This window comes from Dermochelys coriacea, chromosome 25, assembly GCF_009764565.3.
Source record: "Dermochelys coriacea isolate rDerCor1 chromosome 25, rDerCor1.pri.v4, whole genome shotgun sequence".
Lineage (NCBI taxonomy): Eukaryota > Metazoa > Chordata > Testudines > Dermochelyidae > Dermochelys > Dermochelys coriacea.
The window spans coordinates 13,498,268-13,514,438 of record NC_050092.1 but is presented as its reverse complement, the minus strand read 5'-3'; the positions used below and the strand labels follow the sequence as shown (position 1 = coordinate 13,514,438).

The 16,171-nt window shown below is 55.4% G+C and overlaps 1 protein-coding gene across 2 annotated transcripts in view; it reads left to right on the top strand.

Annotated features, from left to right (window-relative positions):
• YJEFN3 (YjeF N-terminal domain containing 3) overlaps positions 1 to 14,213 on the top strand; it is a 47,771-nt gene extending 33,558 nt beyond the window's left edge. For both annotated transcript variants that reach the window (XM_038383930.2, XM_038383929.2), the window contains exons 4-7: positions 2,036 to 2,146; positions 5,140 to 5,253; positions 7,995 to 8,145; positions 11,215 to 14,213. In XM_038383930.2, the coding sequence (XP_038239858.1) occupies positions 2,036 to 2,146; positions 5,140 to 5,253; positions 7,995 to 8,145; positions 11,215 to 11,414 (576 nt within the window). In that variant the 3' untranslated portion in view covers positions 11,415 to 14,213. The remainder of the gene's footprint in view (positions 1 to 2,035; positions 2,147 to 5,139; positions 5,254 to 7,994; positions 8,146 to 11,214) is intronic.
• Positions 14,214 to 16,171: the final 1,958 nt, after the last annotated feature.

The following is a 16,171-nucleotide window of genomic DNA, read 5'->3' as shown; positions in this document are numbered from 1 at the left end:
TCCTGGGGGGGTCAGGAACCTCAGGCTCAGGAGCTCTGGTGACTTAGCTGGAGGAAGGGGTGTGCCGGCCCTGTGAAAATCAGGCCCCTGGGCTAGAATCAAATTGTTGCCACCATGTGACGGAGGGCGGTTTTTGTTGTTTATAATAGAGGAGCAACTAGAGGCCCCAGCTGAGCTCCCCGCCCTGCTGTGTCAGGGGCTGCAGAGACACACCGTGAGACACAGTCCCTGCCCCAAAGGGCTCACAGTCTAACTAGCCAACCCATGGGACAAAGGAAGCATCATTGTCCCTCTCGGATAGAAGGGAAGCCCAGAGTGGGAAAGTGACTTGCCCAAAGTCACCCAATGCGTCTGTGGCAAAGCCCAGGGTTAAATCAAGAGCTCCTGATTCCCAGCCCAGTGTCTTACCCTCAAGGCTAGCCTTGCTCTCAAAGCATCTAGGAGAGAAAAGCAATCCTCAACACCCTCTGGACTCCAGGCCTTTAGTTGCTGTGTTGCCTCAGTTTATCTAGGTGTGAAATGCGGGTAACATTGTCTTCATTAATGCTATCATGTACTTTGAGAACCAGTCAGCCATCACTGTGAGAACTGGTTCATTCTCCACCTTCCTGCCAAGCCACTGGGCACATCACGAATGGACTAAGCAAAGTTTATTGACCCAGACGTTTTTTGGCAAAAAATTCAGATTTGGTGACACCGAAACATTTTGTGAATTTGTATCAATTTCAGCTGAGTCTTGAGCTAACCCCTAAAAACAAACCGAAAAAATCAAAATGTTCAGATATTTTTTCGACTCAAAACAAATTTTTGTTTCAAAATTTCCTTTGTTTTTATTGTTAGAAAATGTAAAAAGAAAAGAAGCGCTCCGTGTTTGACCTGAAACGGATTTTTTCCCAACTTTTTGATTTGCCAAAAATGATGTTTTCGGTTTGACCCAAAACAATGTTTAAAACCAATTCAGACTTGCTGGTGAACTGAAAAATCGGTCAATCCCTGAGCTCCAATCCCGACCGCGGCGCTTGCCGGGAACAGCCTCATGGCTGCAAAGTGCGGTCTCAGGCCCCAAGGAGGGGGCTCGTGGAGCAGCATTTTCTCTCTGTCTCTGTCCCTCCTTTCCAGCAATGGTGACATTCCCTCCTCCTGGAGCCAGGAGACTCCGGAAACATGGCAGTGCCCAAAGTCTGGAGTCCTAGCCAAGGTACAGCGGAGCCAGCCAGGGCCCAGGGACTGAAAAGCTTGTTCAGGACGTCAGGAACCGTAAATAGTTTGTGCAGTTTGGTTGTGTCCGGTGTTTGGATGGAACTAGAGGCCAGACTCCAAGAGCAGGAAAAATCAGCCAGTGGATAAATGGGAGGTTGTGCCTACGGTGTCTGTGCAGCTTCGTAATTTTCAAACTGCTTTTGCTCTGTCCAGCAGGGCCGCAGCGAGTGAGACAGTTAGGATCCTGCCAAGCTGCCCTGCTCCTCTGCATCAGCTCCTTCGCTCGTGGTGACAAGAAAGCAGCTTCGTGCACGGGCTCCACGCTTGCTAGATGGCTGCTGGGGCTGGGAGCACATCATGTCTCGCGGGGTGCTTCCAGCCTGACTTACGTGTCCCAATCTGGGGGCTAACGGGTCCTGTGCTCCTAGGGTCACCGTCTTTCAGACAAGTCTGGCGGCCACTCTGGGACCACGTTGTGCAACCATTGAGGTGTGAATCCCAGTGGCCTGGCTAAATTCCAGGGGGTGTAACGCCATTCTGCCTTCCCCACTCCGCTGCAGTTTCATCTGGATACAGCACACTTCTCCACTTCCTATTCTAAACCACTGGTGTAGCGTTGTTGTGCCCTGTTAAACAGCTGCTGTGTTCCAACCCAGAGGTGGCTGCAGTTTTTCATGTCTCTGTTTATGGATTTAGGCACCTTGGGGATGGAAGGCCAGAGAGAGACATGGGAGGTTTTTCCTACCATGGGGACCAATCTGATATGAATGGGGACGGAGATCAGATTGAGTGACGCTGCAGGGTTTTTATCCCATTGTTTTTCTTTGCGCTGCAGGTATTCCCTCTGCCGTCCCTCCCAAGGAAGCAGCCCACAGTGCTTGTGGTGTGTGGTCCCGATCAGAACGGTGCCATCGGCTTGGTGTGCGCGCGACATTTGCGGGTGTTTGTAAGTATCCTTAACAAATCAATCATCCGTGACCTTCCTTGTGGCTCCTGGGGGTGGGTGGCCCCATGCTGCGATCTCAGTGGCCCTTCTCTGGGCCTCCCGGTGCCCTGACTATCACTTGCCCGATAGAGCCAGGCACGTGGCTGGATTCTCTAATTGCCCCATTGCCGTCAGTGAGCGCACTCCTGATTTACATGGGTGTAAGCGAGAGGTGACTTGATTCCATGGCCTCTTGATCCATGCTAGCGGCTGGGACAGAGGCAGCTCTTTGGTTCCTCAGGGTAGCTGCCCCGGTTAATTCATTCGTCAGAGGCTGTTCACCTGCAGCAGGAGATGCAAGGACAGGGACCTGGCACGGATCCCCGTTCTGCATCACCAGTTGGCACCTGACTCAGACCCGCAGGGCCCAGGGTGAGACACTCAGGGGCTGTTAGGGGCCCAGGGTGAGACACCCAGGGGCTGTTGGGGGCCCAGGAAACTCTGAGACTGTTTCCCGGGGGACGAATCTCCACATGGCAAACTCAACTGGTGCCTCTGGCGGGGCCTGGCACCTCTGTGGGCAGCCCTCGCAGAGGACCCAGGACTGAGTGGGTCACAGAGATTAGACCCCTCCCCTTATCTATCCGTTCAGAGCTGAGAGGTGGGGGAGGCCCCCGCTTTCACTGTCTCTGAGCCACCTGTTCTGGGGACAGGTGCCTTTCGCCAGTATTAAAATCCCCTGTAACAACCTTTCTTTGTTACTGGAGCCCTGGGGCAGCCAGGGAAGGGCCTGGGGGCAGCTAACCTGATCTTGCAATGAGATCCAGAGTGTGGAAGCTAATGCAGTTTGCGGGCTGTGTGACATGAGCAGGTCTGATATTCCATCTGCTAGAGGGCAGACAGCAGCTTGTGCATTCAATGGGCCCAATTCTCAGCTGCTCCATTCCCACCCTGGGACACACTGTGGGAGGTGGGACTTCGGGGTGCTGAGGAGCTGTAGCCACCATTGGGCTTACCATGTTCTGAGCACCCCCATGCTCCCAGAGTGACTGAGAGAAGCCCCAGGACTGCTCTAATTTATGCTCTGCTTCCTGTGGCCCCTAGGAATGGGAGGATAACCCTAGTCAGAGTGCTGTCCCCAGTGCCAGAGACTGGGCGCAAGGCTGGTGCAGAGCCTTTATGTCCAATGTGCAGAGGCATCCCAGCATGCTCTAGGGAGGTGAGACCCCTTGTCTGTCCTGCTGCACCCAGAGACCGCCGGGTCCAGCTCTGGGCTAGAAGCCAGTCACAACACTGCAGGAAATTCAGGAGGCACTAAACGCTGCCAGAGCTGACTGACAAATAAAGATCAGACAAGCTAAATACAGCAACTCCCAGCGAAAATCCCATGGGAAAGGGTTGGGCAGGGTGCAAGGGAATGGAGCAGAGAAAGCTAAGAATAGTGCAGGCTGCTCCTCCGGAGCCTCGGGCCCTGGCAGCGCGATCTGTCTGACCCCAGCGTGTGTCTCCTCGGGGGGCCGTGACAGTGGTTACAGTCAATGCGCTGCAGGATGCGGCCGGGAACGATGCTGAGATAGACGCATGAGGCTGCTGCTGGGAGCTCGCTGGCTGAGCGGCGCTTTCCTAGCTCAGACCAAGGGCTGCCCACCGCTCAGCTGTGCTCCACACTCTGTGTCCCAGATGTCACAGCAGCAGGGAGTTAGGGGGTGTTTGGGGGTGCTTGGGTGCTCCCAGCAGGGCAGAGGGATCGCTCTCCTGGTAAACTCAGGGGTGGCTTGTCTTTCCTGGCTCTCTCTCACCCCAGGAAGGGCAGGGGGTGGATCTGTCCCATGTGATGCTGCAGTCTCTTGTAAGTGCTGTCAGTTGGAGAGGTCCCAGCATGGTGCAAAGCCAGGCAGGCCCAGTGGCAAACACCGAATGGGAGCAAATGCAGCATCTCCCTGGACACCTGCTAACGCCACCTACCTGCCTCTCTTCAGTGCTCCCTGTATCCCAGCAATCAGGGGCGAGAGCACCTCCTGCTCCATTAATCCTGGCTAACTCAGGCTAGAATCACGCCAGGCTCCCAGGGAGGAACCAGCTGGGTCCTGTAACCATGAGCGTCATCCTGCCATTCCTCCCCCCGATCCCTGAGGGGCTGTGGGAAGCCCCCAGGAACCCTCCCAGACAAGCCCCTGGGGGTCTGCCAGCGGGTTAGACCCAGCTCCTGCTTTCAATACAAAGCTCATCCACTTGCCTGCTGCAAACTCGACCCAGAGGCCTATTTCCACGCCCCAGAGAAAAGCCCAGGACCAGCACTGGGCACGGTTAGGAGCCGGTCTGGTGAGAAAAGCACGGCCCCGTGCCCCCGCTTTGAGTGCTCTGAAAAGAGTGATTAAAACCCAACTCCCCTGCGGGGCGCAGGATTCTCCCTGCTCGTCTAGTGGAGTGATGGGGCACCGAGAGGCAAAGCGACTGGCCCGAAGTTGCTCAGGGAATTGCATCTTCCAGTGGAACCCAGGAGTCAGCCTGAGTCCCTTCTCCACAGCCACAAGACCACCCTTCCCACCCCTCTGGTAGCCATCTGCTGAGCCAGTCATTCCGAGTGGGCCTTCCAGCTGAATAACCCCCCTGCAGCCGTTGGCTTAGTGCCATGGCAGTTCCCGAGCCAGCGCCCACTGGGCTCAGGGTGAGTCTTTCTAGTGATGCCGGGAGCGCTGGACTGGGCCCTGGGAGGAAGTGGGGTTTTTTTACCCAGGAAAACTTATGCCCAAATAAATTTGTTCGTCTTTAAGGTGCCACCGGACTCCAGGTTGTTTTTGTGAATATGGACTACCACAGATACCTCTCTGATACTGGGCCCCAGGAGATTCCCTTTCTGCCTGTGGCCCTTTCAGATGCTGGGGGAGGGGGAGCAGAGGTCCAAAGGTGCTGGATTGCCTGCAGCTGCCAGTCAAGGTGGGGCAGAGGAAGGAAGGGGCTGGAGTGGGAAGAGGCCTGTAGGGTGCAGGTTAAAGTGTTCTCTCCTCCCTCAGGAATACGAGCCGACCATCTTTTACCCCAAGCGGTCCCTGAATTCCCTGTATCGGGATTTCACCACCCAGTGTGAAAAGATGGACATCCCCTTCCTCTCGTACCTGCCGACGGAGGTGAGTGACGCCCCGGTGGTATGGAGCGCGAGGGGGTGTGTGTGTGTGTGTGTGCGCGTGTGTGTACGCGGTCCCCCTCCCCTTTACTCTGCCCACCCCGCCTGCCGAGCCGTCCCCCATTCAGATCCAGTGCACGCGCTCTCCAGCCACGTGGGAGGCACGAGCGCCCCACCAGAAACCCACACTTAACAGCCAAAGTTCTTCCACGGTTTAGAGCCGTAACCCCACAGCAAAGTCTGGCTTGAGCTAGTGCTGGCTGTCGGGGAGCAGGTTTCTGCAGCCTGGCACAGTGGGGGCTTTATAGGCACTGGGGACCTTGGGAGACTTTCAAATGGCCAGTGGGGACATCCTCGGTGCAGGATTCACCAAGCTGCCGTTGTGTGTAAAGGAAGCAACTTTGGATCATTTCAACTGCGCTGCGCTGAGCTCTCCTTTCCCGAGGGAGCTGGCCCAGGGCGTTTCCCTGATCAGCCCCGCAGGGCTTTGTCTGGCGGCTGCACACAGTGGTGCTGCAGGGAGGCAGGTGTGTCCAAGGGCTTAAAGAACATCAGGTTTCCAGCTCTTTTTAAAGAGCACCCCCTAGTGGTGTGGGCTGCCTTGCTGCAGCCTGGGCTCTGTCTCCAGCCCGGAGCATGGGTGGAGTGAGGGGGATTTGGAAGGTTTTTTTGCCATGCCAATCACATGCGTCCAAGCAGAGCCTCTCAGCTCTTAATCTCCTCCGGGCAGGAACTGTCTTTTCTCTCTGTTTGTACAGTGCCTAGCACAATGGGGGTGTGGGCCATGCTTGGGTCTCCTAGTGCTATAGTAATACAAATAATTAATAATCCTAATTACATGCAGTTTTCTCAATACGGGTAAGAAGGGAGGCACAGGGGCTCTTAGGTTAAACCACCTGGGGTCTAATACTGGTGTGTGAGGAACTCAAAGGCTGAGATTATGGGGAAAAGCAGAGTCCAGACTAGATTTGAGGTGTAGTCCGTGCGGAGACAGTTATGGCCTTTTGTTCAAGCATCTGATCCAAGCATCAGGGTTCCAAAAACGCCAAACAGCGAGTGTAATCTGCCCACTGCTGGAAAAGGAATTACTGAGTCTTATTTCCTACCGTCCCAAACAAACACTGCCAGATATTTTATTTTTTAAACATTGGACTCAGTTGGAGGAATGTGACCTCAAATTACTGTCCCTTGTGGCTCCATTCCACTGTATGGGCAAGAACACAATTGCTTTAAAACCCTTTGGGGTTTTGGTCCCAGATTCTGCCGCAGGCTCTGGAAATGCACAGTAGGAGAAGTTTCTAGTTACAGCAACAATAAAATCAAATATGTTCAATTTAAAACCTGTTACAACCTGGCTCCTTTTGGGGGCAGTGTTTTTTTTTTTAAGCTGTGCATTAGAAGTTCAGCATCAGGACAAAAAAAAAAAAAAACCCTGTAAAAATAATTTTTTAAGCTCTTGCTTCTGGCCAGTACAGCAGGTTTTCACTCTGACGTCCTGGGTGTTAGCAGCTTTTACTAACCCTCCGGGAGACCAGGCCTGCTAACTTTAATCTTGTGATTTCTTCATTCCGGGAAGCCACCTGTCACTCCAATGCCTGTGGTCAGGCCTTAAAGAGAAACCTCCATGGGAGAACAATGATAGAAAATGACACAGATGAATCAAGCTGGGCTTACTTGCTGCATTCAGAAGTCCGAGCGCTCTCTCTTGCTCTGCCTTCGTCTTTGGAGATGTCCCCCGGGTAATGTTCCTCTTCTGTTGAGGGCCCCGGCCATTTGTGATCATTAAAGATCCTCTGGCAATTTTTGTAAGAGCCGGAGTGTGCTGCCCAGACTCCAGGTGTGGCAATTTCCAGCTTGCTTCCCTGTAGGCCCCTGCATGGGATTAGTCTTCACTTCCTGGCCTAAACTGCAGAAGCCATGTTGCCATATGCAGTTAGACAGCTGGAGCCTGATGGTCTTTCATCATACCCATTGGATGACACCTAGTCCACTGCTGTCACACCAACCGGGAGCAATGGCTCATGGTTGCAGCTTCTAACCGAACCCAGTAGCTGCAGCCAGCACCTACCGACACCCTACCTGGCCTGCGGCTAGAGTGCGCACCCTAACACCGAACGACACTTGATACAAGCCACATGTGCTTACTTCTCCTGCCGAGCCACTTCATGAGCCCCCTGCAATAGATATAAACTGCCCACAGCTGTTCTCTCTCCATTGCTCTGAGCTGGCTAGACTGTTTGCAGAGGTTGATCTTCAGTGCTGGGCTGGGCAAAAGTTCCCAGCTAATCTGGAAGGCAGCTGGTCCTTTTATCTGCATCCAGGACATGTTGTAGGGGGACACTTCACTGAGGGGGAAAAGGCTCTGTGAGATGCTTCTCTTTCTCATTGAACGGTACTGTCAGATGTTAGGAGCCTTGCAGCTCTCATGGATTCAGCGTGCTAACAACATCTGTTCCGTCTCTGTAGGAGTGATGGGGAGAGGGAAAGTGGCCACGGAGAGCTCTGCAGGCAGAGGGGATGAGGCTGTGCCCCAGCATGAGGGTTTGTACAGGGAGAACATGGGGGAGGGCGGCCAGGACCGAGAGTCAGCAGCCCAGTGCACTGGATCGGGTGCACTCGGTCACCTTGGCCTTTGTGCGCGGGAGTCCACGGAGGGCTTATGGACTGGATGAAGCCTTCCGGCCAGGTGCTGTAAGGCTCGGGCTGGCAGATGGGGGGTTTCTGACTGGGTCCCACCCCCTCCAGGTCCAGTTGATCAATGACGCCTACAACATGGTGATCGACGCCATCTTGGGAGCCGACGCTGAGCCTGGGGAGGTGAAGGAGCCATACGCCAGCATCTTAGGCACCCTGAAACAGATCCGGATCCCCATCATCAGCCTGGATGTGCCCTCAGGTGGGGATCCCAGAGCCTCCCCGGGGGGGATGCCCGCATCTCGCCTTACCCTCTCCTATTGGCACTTGCTCTCCCCACCGCGCACTCGAGAGTCCTCAGCCCTGGTTACCCACCTTTTGCCACATCAGGTCCATGTGGCTGCAGGGTCTCACCCCCACCAGCCACATGATCTTACTTCCCCCTCCCCTTCTGCTCCTCCCAATCCCCCTCTCTGTGGTCCCATCCGCTTCCTGCTTGTCCTTTCCTGCCCTTGGAATAGCCGGCAGGATCCGATCCACCAGACAGCCCTGATCCATCCAGGGATGGTTGTCTTGTCCTCCGGCATGGGGCAGGGCCTTTGTCCTGGGTTGCAAAATGCTGGGTACAGCCACTCTAACAATACTATTTCCTCAGGAAGGGCTGATCACTAGCCACTCCTGTAAGGACCTCTCCACCTCCCACATCTCTCTTGACGCCCTCTGCAGCCAGGGACCCTGGGGTTACTGGTTACGTGTTAAGAGCAGCTTCCAGAAGAGCAAACCCCAGGCCTGATCAGTCATGTCATCGTGTGCATTAGAGCAGAGGACGGATAGGACTCCTGGGCTCTTTTCTCGTGTCTGGGAGAGAAGTGAGATTTAGTGGGATAGCAAGGGGAGGCTAGGAGTCAGGACTTCTGGGTTCTGTTCTCAGGTCTGGGAGGGAAGTGAGGTTTAGTGGGTTAGTGCCTCAGTTTCCTTTCCTGTGTAGACTAGGGAACATGGAATGGCCCTCCTGAGTCTCATGAGGCTAAATTCGTACATGTTTGTAAAGGGCCTTGAATTCTGTTGAACGAGGGCAGTGGTTCTCAGCCTTTTCCATTCCAGGACCTCCCCTTTAACTTGGACCTTGCTGGGGCCCTCCAACGCAGCAGTGCAGTGGGGAGCCCCTGAACTGGAGCGCTGAAGAGAGAAGCAGATTAGCAGGAGCAAAGCCGGCAGAAAGCACTGCTTGGTCTCTGCTGGGCTAACGAGAGATGTTCGATGGGGTTTGTAGGAGTGGCTGAGCAGGTGGCCCCAGGAGTGCAAATGCTGCCTGTAGGTCTGGGTTTGGATCCTGCCTCGGGTGGCTAGTGAGAAGTGAGTCCACGGTGGGATCCAGCCACGGAGGGATCCATTCACGTTACAAAGCCAATAGGCAGTGTCTGTTGGGGGTGCAGCTGATCGGGACAGGGGGTGTTGTCAGAGGTTGGAGCTGGCGCCTTGCCCAGGGATGAGCTGGAGTGTCAATGGGTGGGCGCTTTCCCCACCTGTGTGAAATGAAGGAGGAGGTGGTGTGTGACAGAGATCCAGACAAGCAGCTGGATGCTGCGCTGATGCATGGCGCGAAAACGGTCCCTTCTCCTCCCTATAAAAGTGACCTAGCTTCTCCTCGGGGCTCTGACCCTGGGGAGCGTTTGAACCCTGTCTCCTGCATGCCAGCTTCCCTTATTCCTGGGCGCCCTTTGCTTGCCAGCGGCTCTGGCAGAGCAGCTGAAAGGGAGCTGCCTCGCGTTGCATTCAAGGCATTTGTAATAAATACTACGCTCCCCGAAGCGAGACATGATGTAATTTCAACACACAGTCGTGTCTGGTGGCCAGGCCTGGTATTGCCATCAGACTGCAGCGAAAACCCCCACACAGCCCAGCCAGGGGAAGAACAAACAGGAGCCCTCGAGATGTAAATGTGTAAATTCTCACCCAGTGCCAGGGCCTGTGTGGGAGAAGCTGTTCCGGCTCTGCCTGGCCCTGCGTCCCCTAGGCTGGCCACTGCCATGGAGCGGAGGGACACAAGCCTCCCTCTGTTGATGCTGCAGAGCTCTGCTGTCTCTTCCACTCTGTCTGGGGGGTTGTGGGTGCGAGACCAGCTGGTGTGGGCAGAGGACCCACTCAGTTCATTAATCTATCGGGTGGGATATAAATCCGCCATCCTGCTGCTTGGCACTCTGCATCTGATTAGTTATTTGTATAGCCCTGGGCAAGGTTGACAGGGCATCACAGCTCACTGACCCTAGCTGAATTCCAGCTTAGGAAGAGGCATTCTGCCTCTCTCTAAATTCCCTGAGTAGCAAGAACTGGATCCGGCTTCCTTCTTTGCTTCCTCTCCCACAGTGTTGCTGTGTGCAGGGCACACAGCTGCTGAGTTCCACGCTAGAAGTGTCTGCATGTCAGGCAGGAGAGACTAGCCAGAGCACACGGTGTCCCCGATTGCTCCTGAGGGGCACAAAGGGGCTCTTCATCCAGTTGAGGTGTGATGGGTTTGGTCACAGAACCCCCCTTGGAACTGTCACCTGACGTGCTAAATTTACCTCTGAGCCCGTTTTCCCTGCCAACTTGGGACTCCAGACCCCTGCCTTGCTGAGCCAGACCCGCCAGCCTGATGCAACCCAGACCCAGGTCTGATCCCCGCCCCCAGTGCTGCAGCCTTTAACCAAAACCTGCTCATCAGGTGCACAAGGCGGGAATCTTTTGTCTCTCTGGGTTCCCACCCCTTCTTCTAACTGGAAAAGCCCCAGGTTTAAGAGGGATTCGAGTGTCAGGTGACACATTCACATGTCCTGTGAGACCCCCTCCATTCTTCCAGGGCTGGCCCGCACCTGTGCAGAAAAGCTTGCAGGTAAAGAAACCTTTTACACCCAATTGTCCTAGTCAACGGGAGCCAACGAGATTCTAACCCACAATAGGACCTCAGAGTTATACTTCATATTCCTAGTATCAGACACAAGACGGATACATTCATACAAATAGGAGGAACACACTCAGTAGATCATAGGCTTTGTAAGGATACTTTACAAGAGAACTTTTGCATAAAACATATTCCAGTTACATCATATTCACACTTATAAGCATATTTTTATAAAGCAGATGGAGTGCAATGTCCCACAAGGATTGGCCCAGCGGCGCTGGGTGGGTGCGTGAGCTCTGGACACTCCTGTTAGTGACACGGGGGGAAAAGCAGACGTAGGAATGAGCATCCCCTTTCCCCACCTAACTCCTCCCTCCCTGTCAATGCCGTTCAGACATACCTTGCTCTGGCTTGCCTCTGACCTTTCCTTTCTCTCCTTTGCCACGGCAGGGTGGGACGTGGAGACGGGAAACAGTGAGGGAATCAGCCCTGACATCCTCGTCTCCTTGACCGCACCCAAGCAGTGCGCAACCCACTTCCTGGGCAGGCACCACTTCCTCGCTGGCCGCTTCCTGCCCTACGATGTGCAGAAGAAATTTGAGCTCAACCTGCCCAAATACTCAGGCACAGAGTGTGTGGTTTCGCTTTAAGGCTCTGGGGGGAGTGGGGGAGGGGAGTTGGGGGTGGGGAAAGAGGAAAAGCCACCCAGCTCCTCCAGAATAAAAAGGCTTCAAAGCGTTTTGTATTTTTTGAGCAGCTGGGTGACTCCCTGATGGGATGCTGTGTCCAGGCAGCAGGGCCTGGCTTCCCATCCAGAGGCCATGCAGCTCCCAGGGAGTGCGTCTGCTGGCAGGAGGTCCTTGGGCATCTCAGGCCACTGTGACCAAGCCTTCATGTTGATCATTTAAACTGGTGGGGGTGCCCAGGGGATCAAAGGCAGTGCTGAACCGAACCCCTCCCCTCCCATGGGTCCCATGCCCCCAGTGTCTCAACCCAGGGCGCGGGGTTGAATTGTGGAGTCACAGGGGCAACTGTGTCATTTTGCGGCAGGGTGAGGAAGGCCGGGTGGCTTGTTCCTGGGCTGCCAGGAGCTCAGATACCCCAGCAACAGGCACTCATGTAAGCGCCTTGCTGAATAGGTCCCTCCAAGGTGAATTGTCTCCCAAAGGTAGGTAGGGGATGTACGGCAGGAAGAAACGTGCGCTCGGCCCCTGGCAGGACGGGCCCATCTGACCTCATAGGCCTTTCCCATCACTCCCTGTCCTGATCCACGCGTTGGGGTTTCTCAATGCCCTTTTCACAGGAACCCTTTGTAAACAGGAGCCTGCTCTGTAGCCAGCCAGTTGGCAGGTTGCTGCTGCCACGGGCTGAGGAAAGAGCAGAGAGAGGCAGGATCAGGAGGCGATTTCCTCCAGCAGCAGTTAGTGCAGCTCTCGCCCCCCGGGCCTCGGTTACTGCTCTTGTCGGCGATCTGTCCGCATGTGGAAAGGGAAGGAAACAACCTCCCTCTGCACTTGCTGTAACCGCCCAGCTGCCCCTCAGCCAGAGAACAGGGCTCTCCTTGGGTGGCTGGCTGCTGTGCTCTGGACATTGGGCCTAGAAGGTTTCTGTGCTGCTCTCCCCAAGCTGCCAAGAGCTAGGTGTCACTGAGCCGCCCTGGAGCTGGGGGAATGGCTGGGTGGCCATCGCCCAAGGGGTAACCACCGAGGAAGGCCATGGGTTCACAGGATGGTCAGCATCGCCCTGCTTAGCAGGTGTCCCCCAGCACTGGCTCAATGCAGTGATGGGGGTGGGGGTCCAGTGCATGTCACTAGCAAAGGATTCCCCTAGAGGTAACAGGGACCCAGGCTAGGACCATGGCCACCAGGCTAACTACCGCAGGCAACAGTGATTTGGGCAGCTCCCTAGTGAATCCTGCCCAAAGCGGTGGCTGGTGCTGTTCCTAGCCCAGCTGCTTTGCCATGAGGGGAGAAACTTGCATTTTTCTGCAAATCAGTGAAATCTCCAGGGGCCAGATGCACCCCCTCCCTGCCCCCCGCATCATCTTCCACCTGTTCTGAGCTAAAGCTCTTGGTGGCCACTCCATTTGCACGAGCTCCTGGTTTCCAGGTGCAGCAAAACAAAAAAGCAATGCTTAGGTAGTAGCGTTTCCTTTCCCCCGTGCAAACTCCCCTGGGAACTGGCCTGGCAAGTGTTCTCTGAGGCTGGGTGAGACCGATTTTATTACAAGTGCTTAGTTCCTGTTAGCAGCCCTGCCTCCCTCCCTGTACTGTTAGCAAGACCCTGCAAGAGAGGGGGATGTGCTGCTGTTTACGCAGCGAACGCTCCATCCCAGCTCAGCTTGTTCCATTTATGCTGGTACATTTCTTCTTTGGGGAGCTAGAGTTTGTACGACGCTGTAGCATTGATGCTGAGTGAGAGCATGGCTTGGTCTTGGGAAGCCCACGCAACGTACTGCCCGGTCCAGGGGGCTGCACGGCCTCCCCAAATCCCACCCAATATGCTGCCTTGGGGCCCTCGGTGCCAGCAGATAACATAAGAACATAAAAATGGCCCTACTAGGTCAGACCAAAGGTCCATCTAGCCCAGTGTCCTGTTTTCCGACAGCGGCCAGAGCCAGGTGCCCAGAGGGAATGACCAGACCAGGGAATCATCAGGTGATCCATCCCCTGTCGCTCATTCCAAGCTTCTGGCAAACAGAGGCCAGGGACACTATGGCAGCAGGACCTGCCCCCGCTCCCCCTCCCATAGCATTTAAGGTGGGGCCTGGGATGAGTCACACATGGCCTGATTCTCCACCAGGGCAGCCAAGCGGAGTTTTGTCCTTGACCTCATTGGAAGCAAGATCAAGGCCAGAGCCTCCCTACAGCTTCCTTCTCCCCAGGCACATGAGCCAAGTGACTTGCTTGCATGGCCCCTAGTGGCTCCGCAGGGCCACAGCTCTGGCCTGGTTATGCCCCAGGATGCTTTGGCCACTCCCCCCATGGACTCTGTTTTTTCTGATGGAGGCCCTGTGGCGCTGTCTGGACGCTGATTTTCCAGCTCCTGCCTTTACCTCCCCTGACCTGAGCACGCCACTGAGCCACAAGCGGGAGGCCCATGACCTGCTGTGCTCTGCCAAACCTACCATCATGCCGCCCTCCGAGGTCATGCGAGGTAACCTGCAGGCTGGGCAGGGCGAGCCAGGGGAATTGCGCATGTGTGTGTAGACAGTGATGTATTATCCAGGTCAGTGACCGCAGCGTCCACCCCACAGGGGGAACTGAACGGACTAGAGAATCAGGGCCAGGCATTGTGTGGTGGAGCACAGCGGGGCAGATCGCTCCGTTGGGATTTGTTCCTGCAGGTGTTGAATGTTTCTGTGTCTCTGGGCTCCTGGAGCTTTGTTGTTTGCGCCTAAACAGAGAGCCAGGGGAGAACGCTGCTAATAAAGATGGGCTTGGAACCGACCCAAGGTGCCTGGGCTTTTTATTCAGCATGTCAGCTGGGTGTTAAGAGCTGACTGGGGCCCCTAAGACAGCACAGGGCTGTCATTTTCACCCCGACTGGTTTCTGTTATCTTTTTGCCTCTGCTCGAGCATGATGAATCCATTACCAAACTGGGGCTGTGGATGGGGAACAATTGGGTCACCTCCCAGGCTGTACGAAGACGAAGGCTTCCGTTTGAAACCTTGCCAAAGTCAAAGCAATGCGCCTTAGCGTCTGCTCAGCCCTGGTAACCCCAAGTCTGCTCTAACCTTGCAGGTCAGGTCCCAAGTGGCGCTTAGACACTGAAAGAACCTGGTCCCTGGTGTTGCCAGAAGGCCAAGTGATCATGGAGAGGGTTGTTAGCCAGTCAGTCCCACCTCTGTGAAATGCATCATCTGCAGACGTCTCCTGAGCTTGTGCCTCTGTAGAAGGGGGCTCATCCATCTTGTTGCCCCCCGCCAAGTGGTAGCAGGTGCTGAGGCCTTGCAGGCTGGTTTCCTACTGGAGGAGAAAGGTCTCCTGCTATGCCCCAGTCCACGCCTGGCGCTCTGTCCCGCACCCCGTTGGATTGGGTTTGATTTCTTGGAGCTTTGTGGAACAGAAGCGATTCCCCCGGCACCGTGGGGTTTTTTTTAAAGTGCAGTTTGCTCTCAGGAACCTGATGACAGGCTGCTGGTGGCATCAGATAAATTCACAGCCCTTAACACCAACTGGGGCCGTTATGGTCACCTAGTCCCACCACCTGCATCGCCCAGGCTAACAAATTGTACCCGGGATTCCTGCATCCCACCCGACAGAAGGGACTGTCACTTTTTGAGAACTGCCCCGTGCTGGTTTGAAGAGGCCAAGGGACAGAGAAGCCGGTTTAATTACCCTCCCTGTTAAAAAGGCGCATCTTACCCCCAGTGTGAATGGAGAATAAACCCTCTGATGTTGGCCAGAGTGATGCCCACTCACGCGTGGACTGCAGCCCCCCCAGGGGTACCCTGTTGTGCCCAGGGGTGAGCTCTCCACCAGCCTGCGAATGCCACTTCCTTCCCCTGGCCTTCCTCTTGGCCCTGGGCCCGTGTGCAGGAAGCACCGTCTGGGCAAAGCAGGCATCTAATTGTGTCACTGGTGAGTGACTGCATCACTGGTCCTGCCAGGCTGGCACTGCCGGGGCACGGAACGCCCTCGCTCCTCAGGGGCGGACAGAGTGGGGGAGGAGGGGTAATCTTTTATTGGACCATCTTCTGCCACGGAGAGACGCAAGCTCGGGCGCTCCCCAGAGCTCTCCCGCAGGGCTGGGACACGGGCACTGTGTCACCGGGCAGAGCCGCTTGTTTAGTGTAAGGGGTGAAAATGTCTCTCAAGGGACCATTGCTGGAGAAGTGGCCAGTTAACGCCCCTCCAGTGATGGGGGGAAAGGAAGGAGGGAGGGAAAGGGGGTGTGTGTGTATGTGTGAAAGGCAGCATAAGTGTGTGTTTGTGTGCGTGGATAGTGCAGTCCGTGATCATTAGTGTCTAGCAAAGTTTATGTAGTTAAGCTCTCAGGCTCCCCTTGCTCGGGGCCATACAGAGCCATCGCTGTGTGAGACGCTTTGGCCCAGAGTGACAGGGTGTTTCTGTCTGTTATCGTTTGCCTGTGTGGGTTCACTGGGGGGCGTTGTGATTGTCTGGTTTCACTCAGTGTGCTGGACGAAGTGCACCCCATGTTGTGCCAGGCGTGCGTGGGACCCATGGATCTCCAAAGGTTGGGGGGGGCTATGGGGGGTTCTGATCAGACCTCTACAGCGTTTGCATCTGTTGTCCTGGCAGGGGCTGGGTTGAGTGGGGGGGACCTGGGCCGCTGTAGGTTCCAATCCACAAACTCAACCAGTTCTAGCGCCTTTGCAAAGCCACGATCCCCTTCTCCCCGGGGACCGCAGCCCCGCGCCTGGCCAAACCTCCCCAGCGGGGC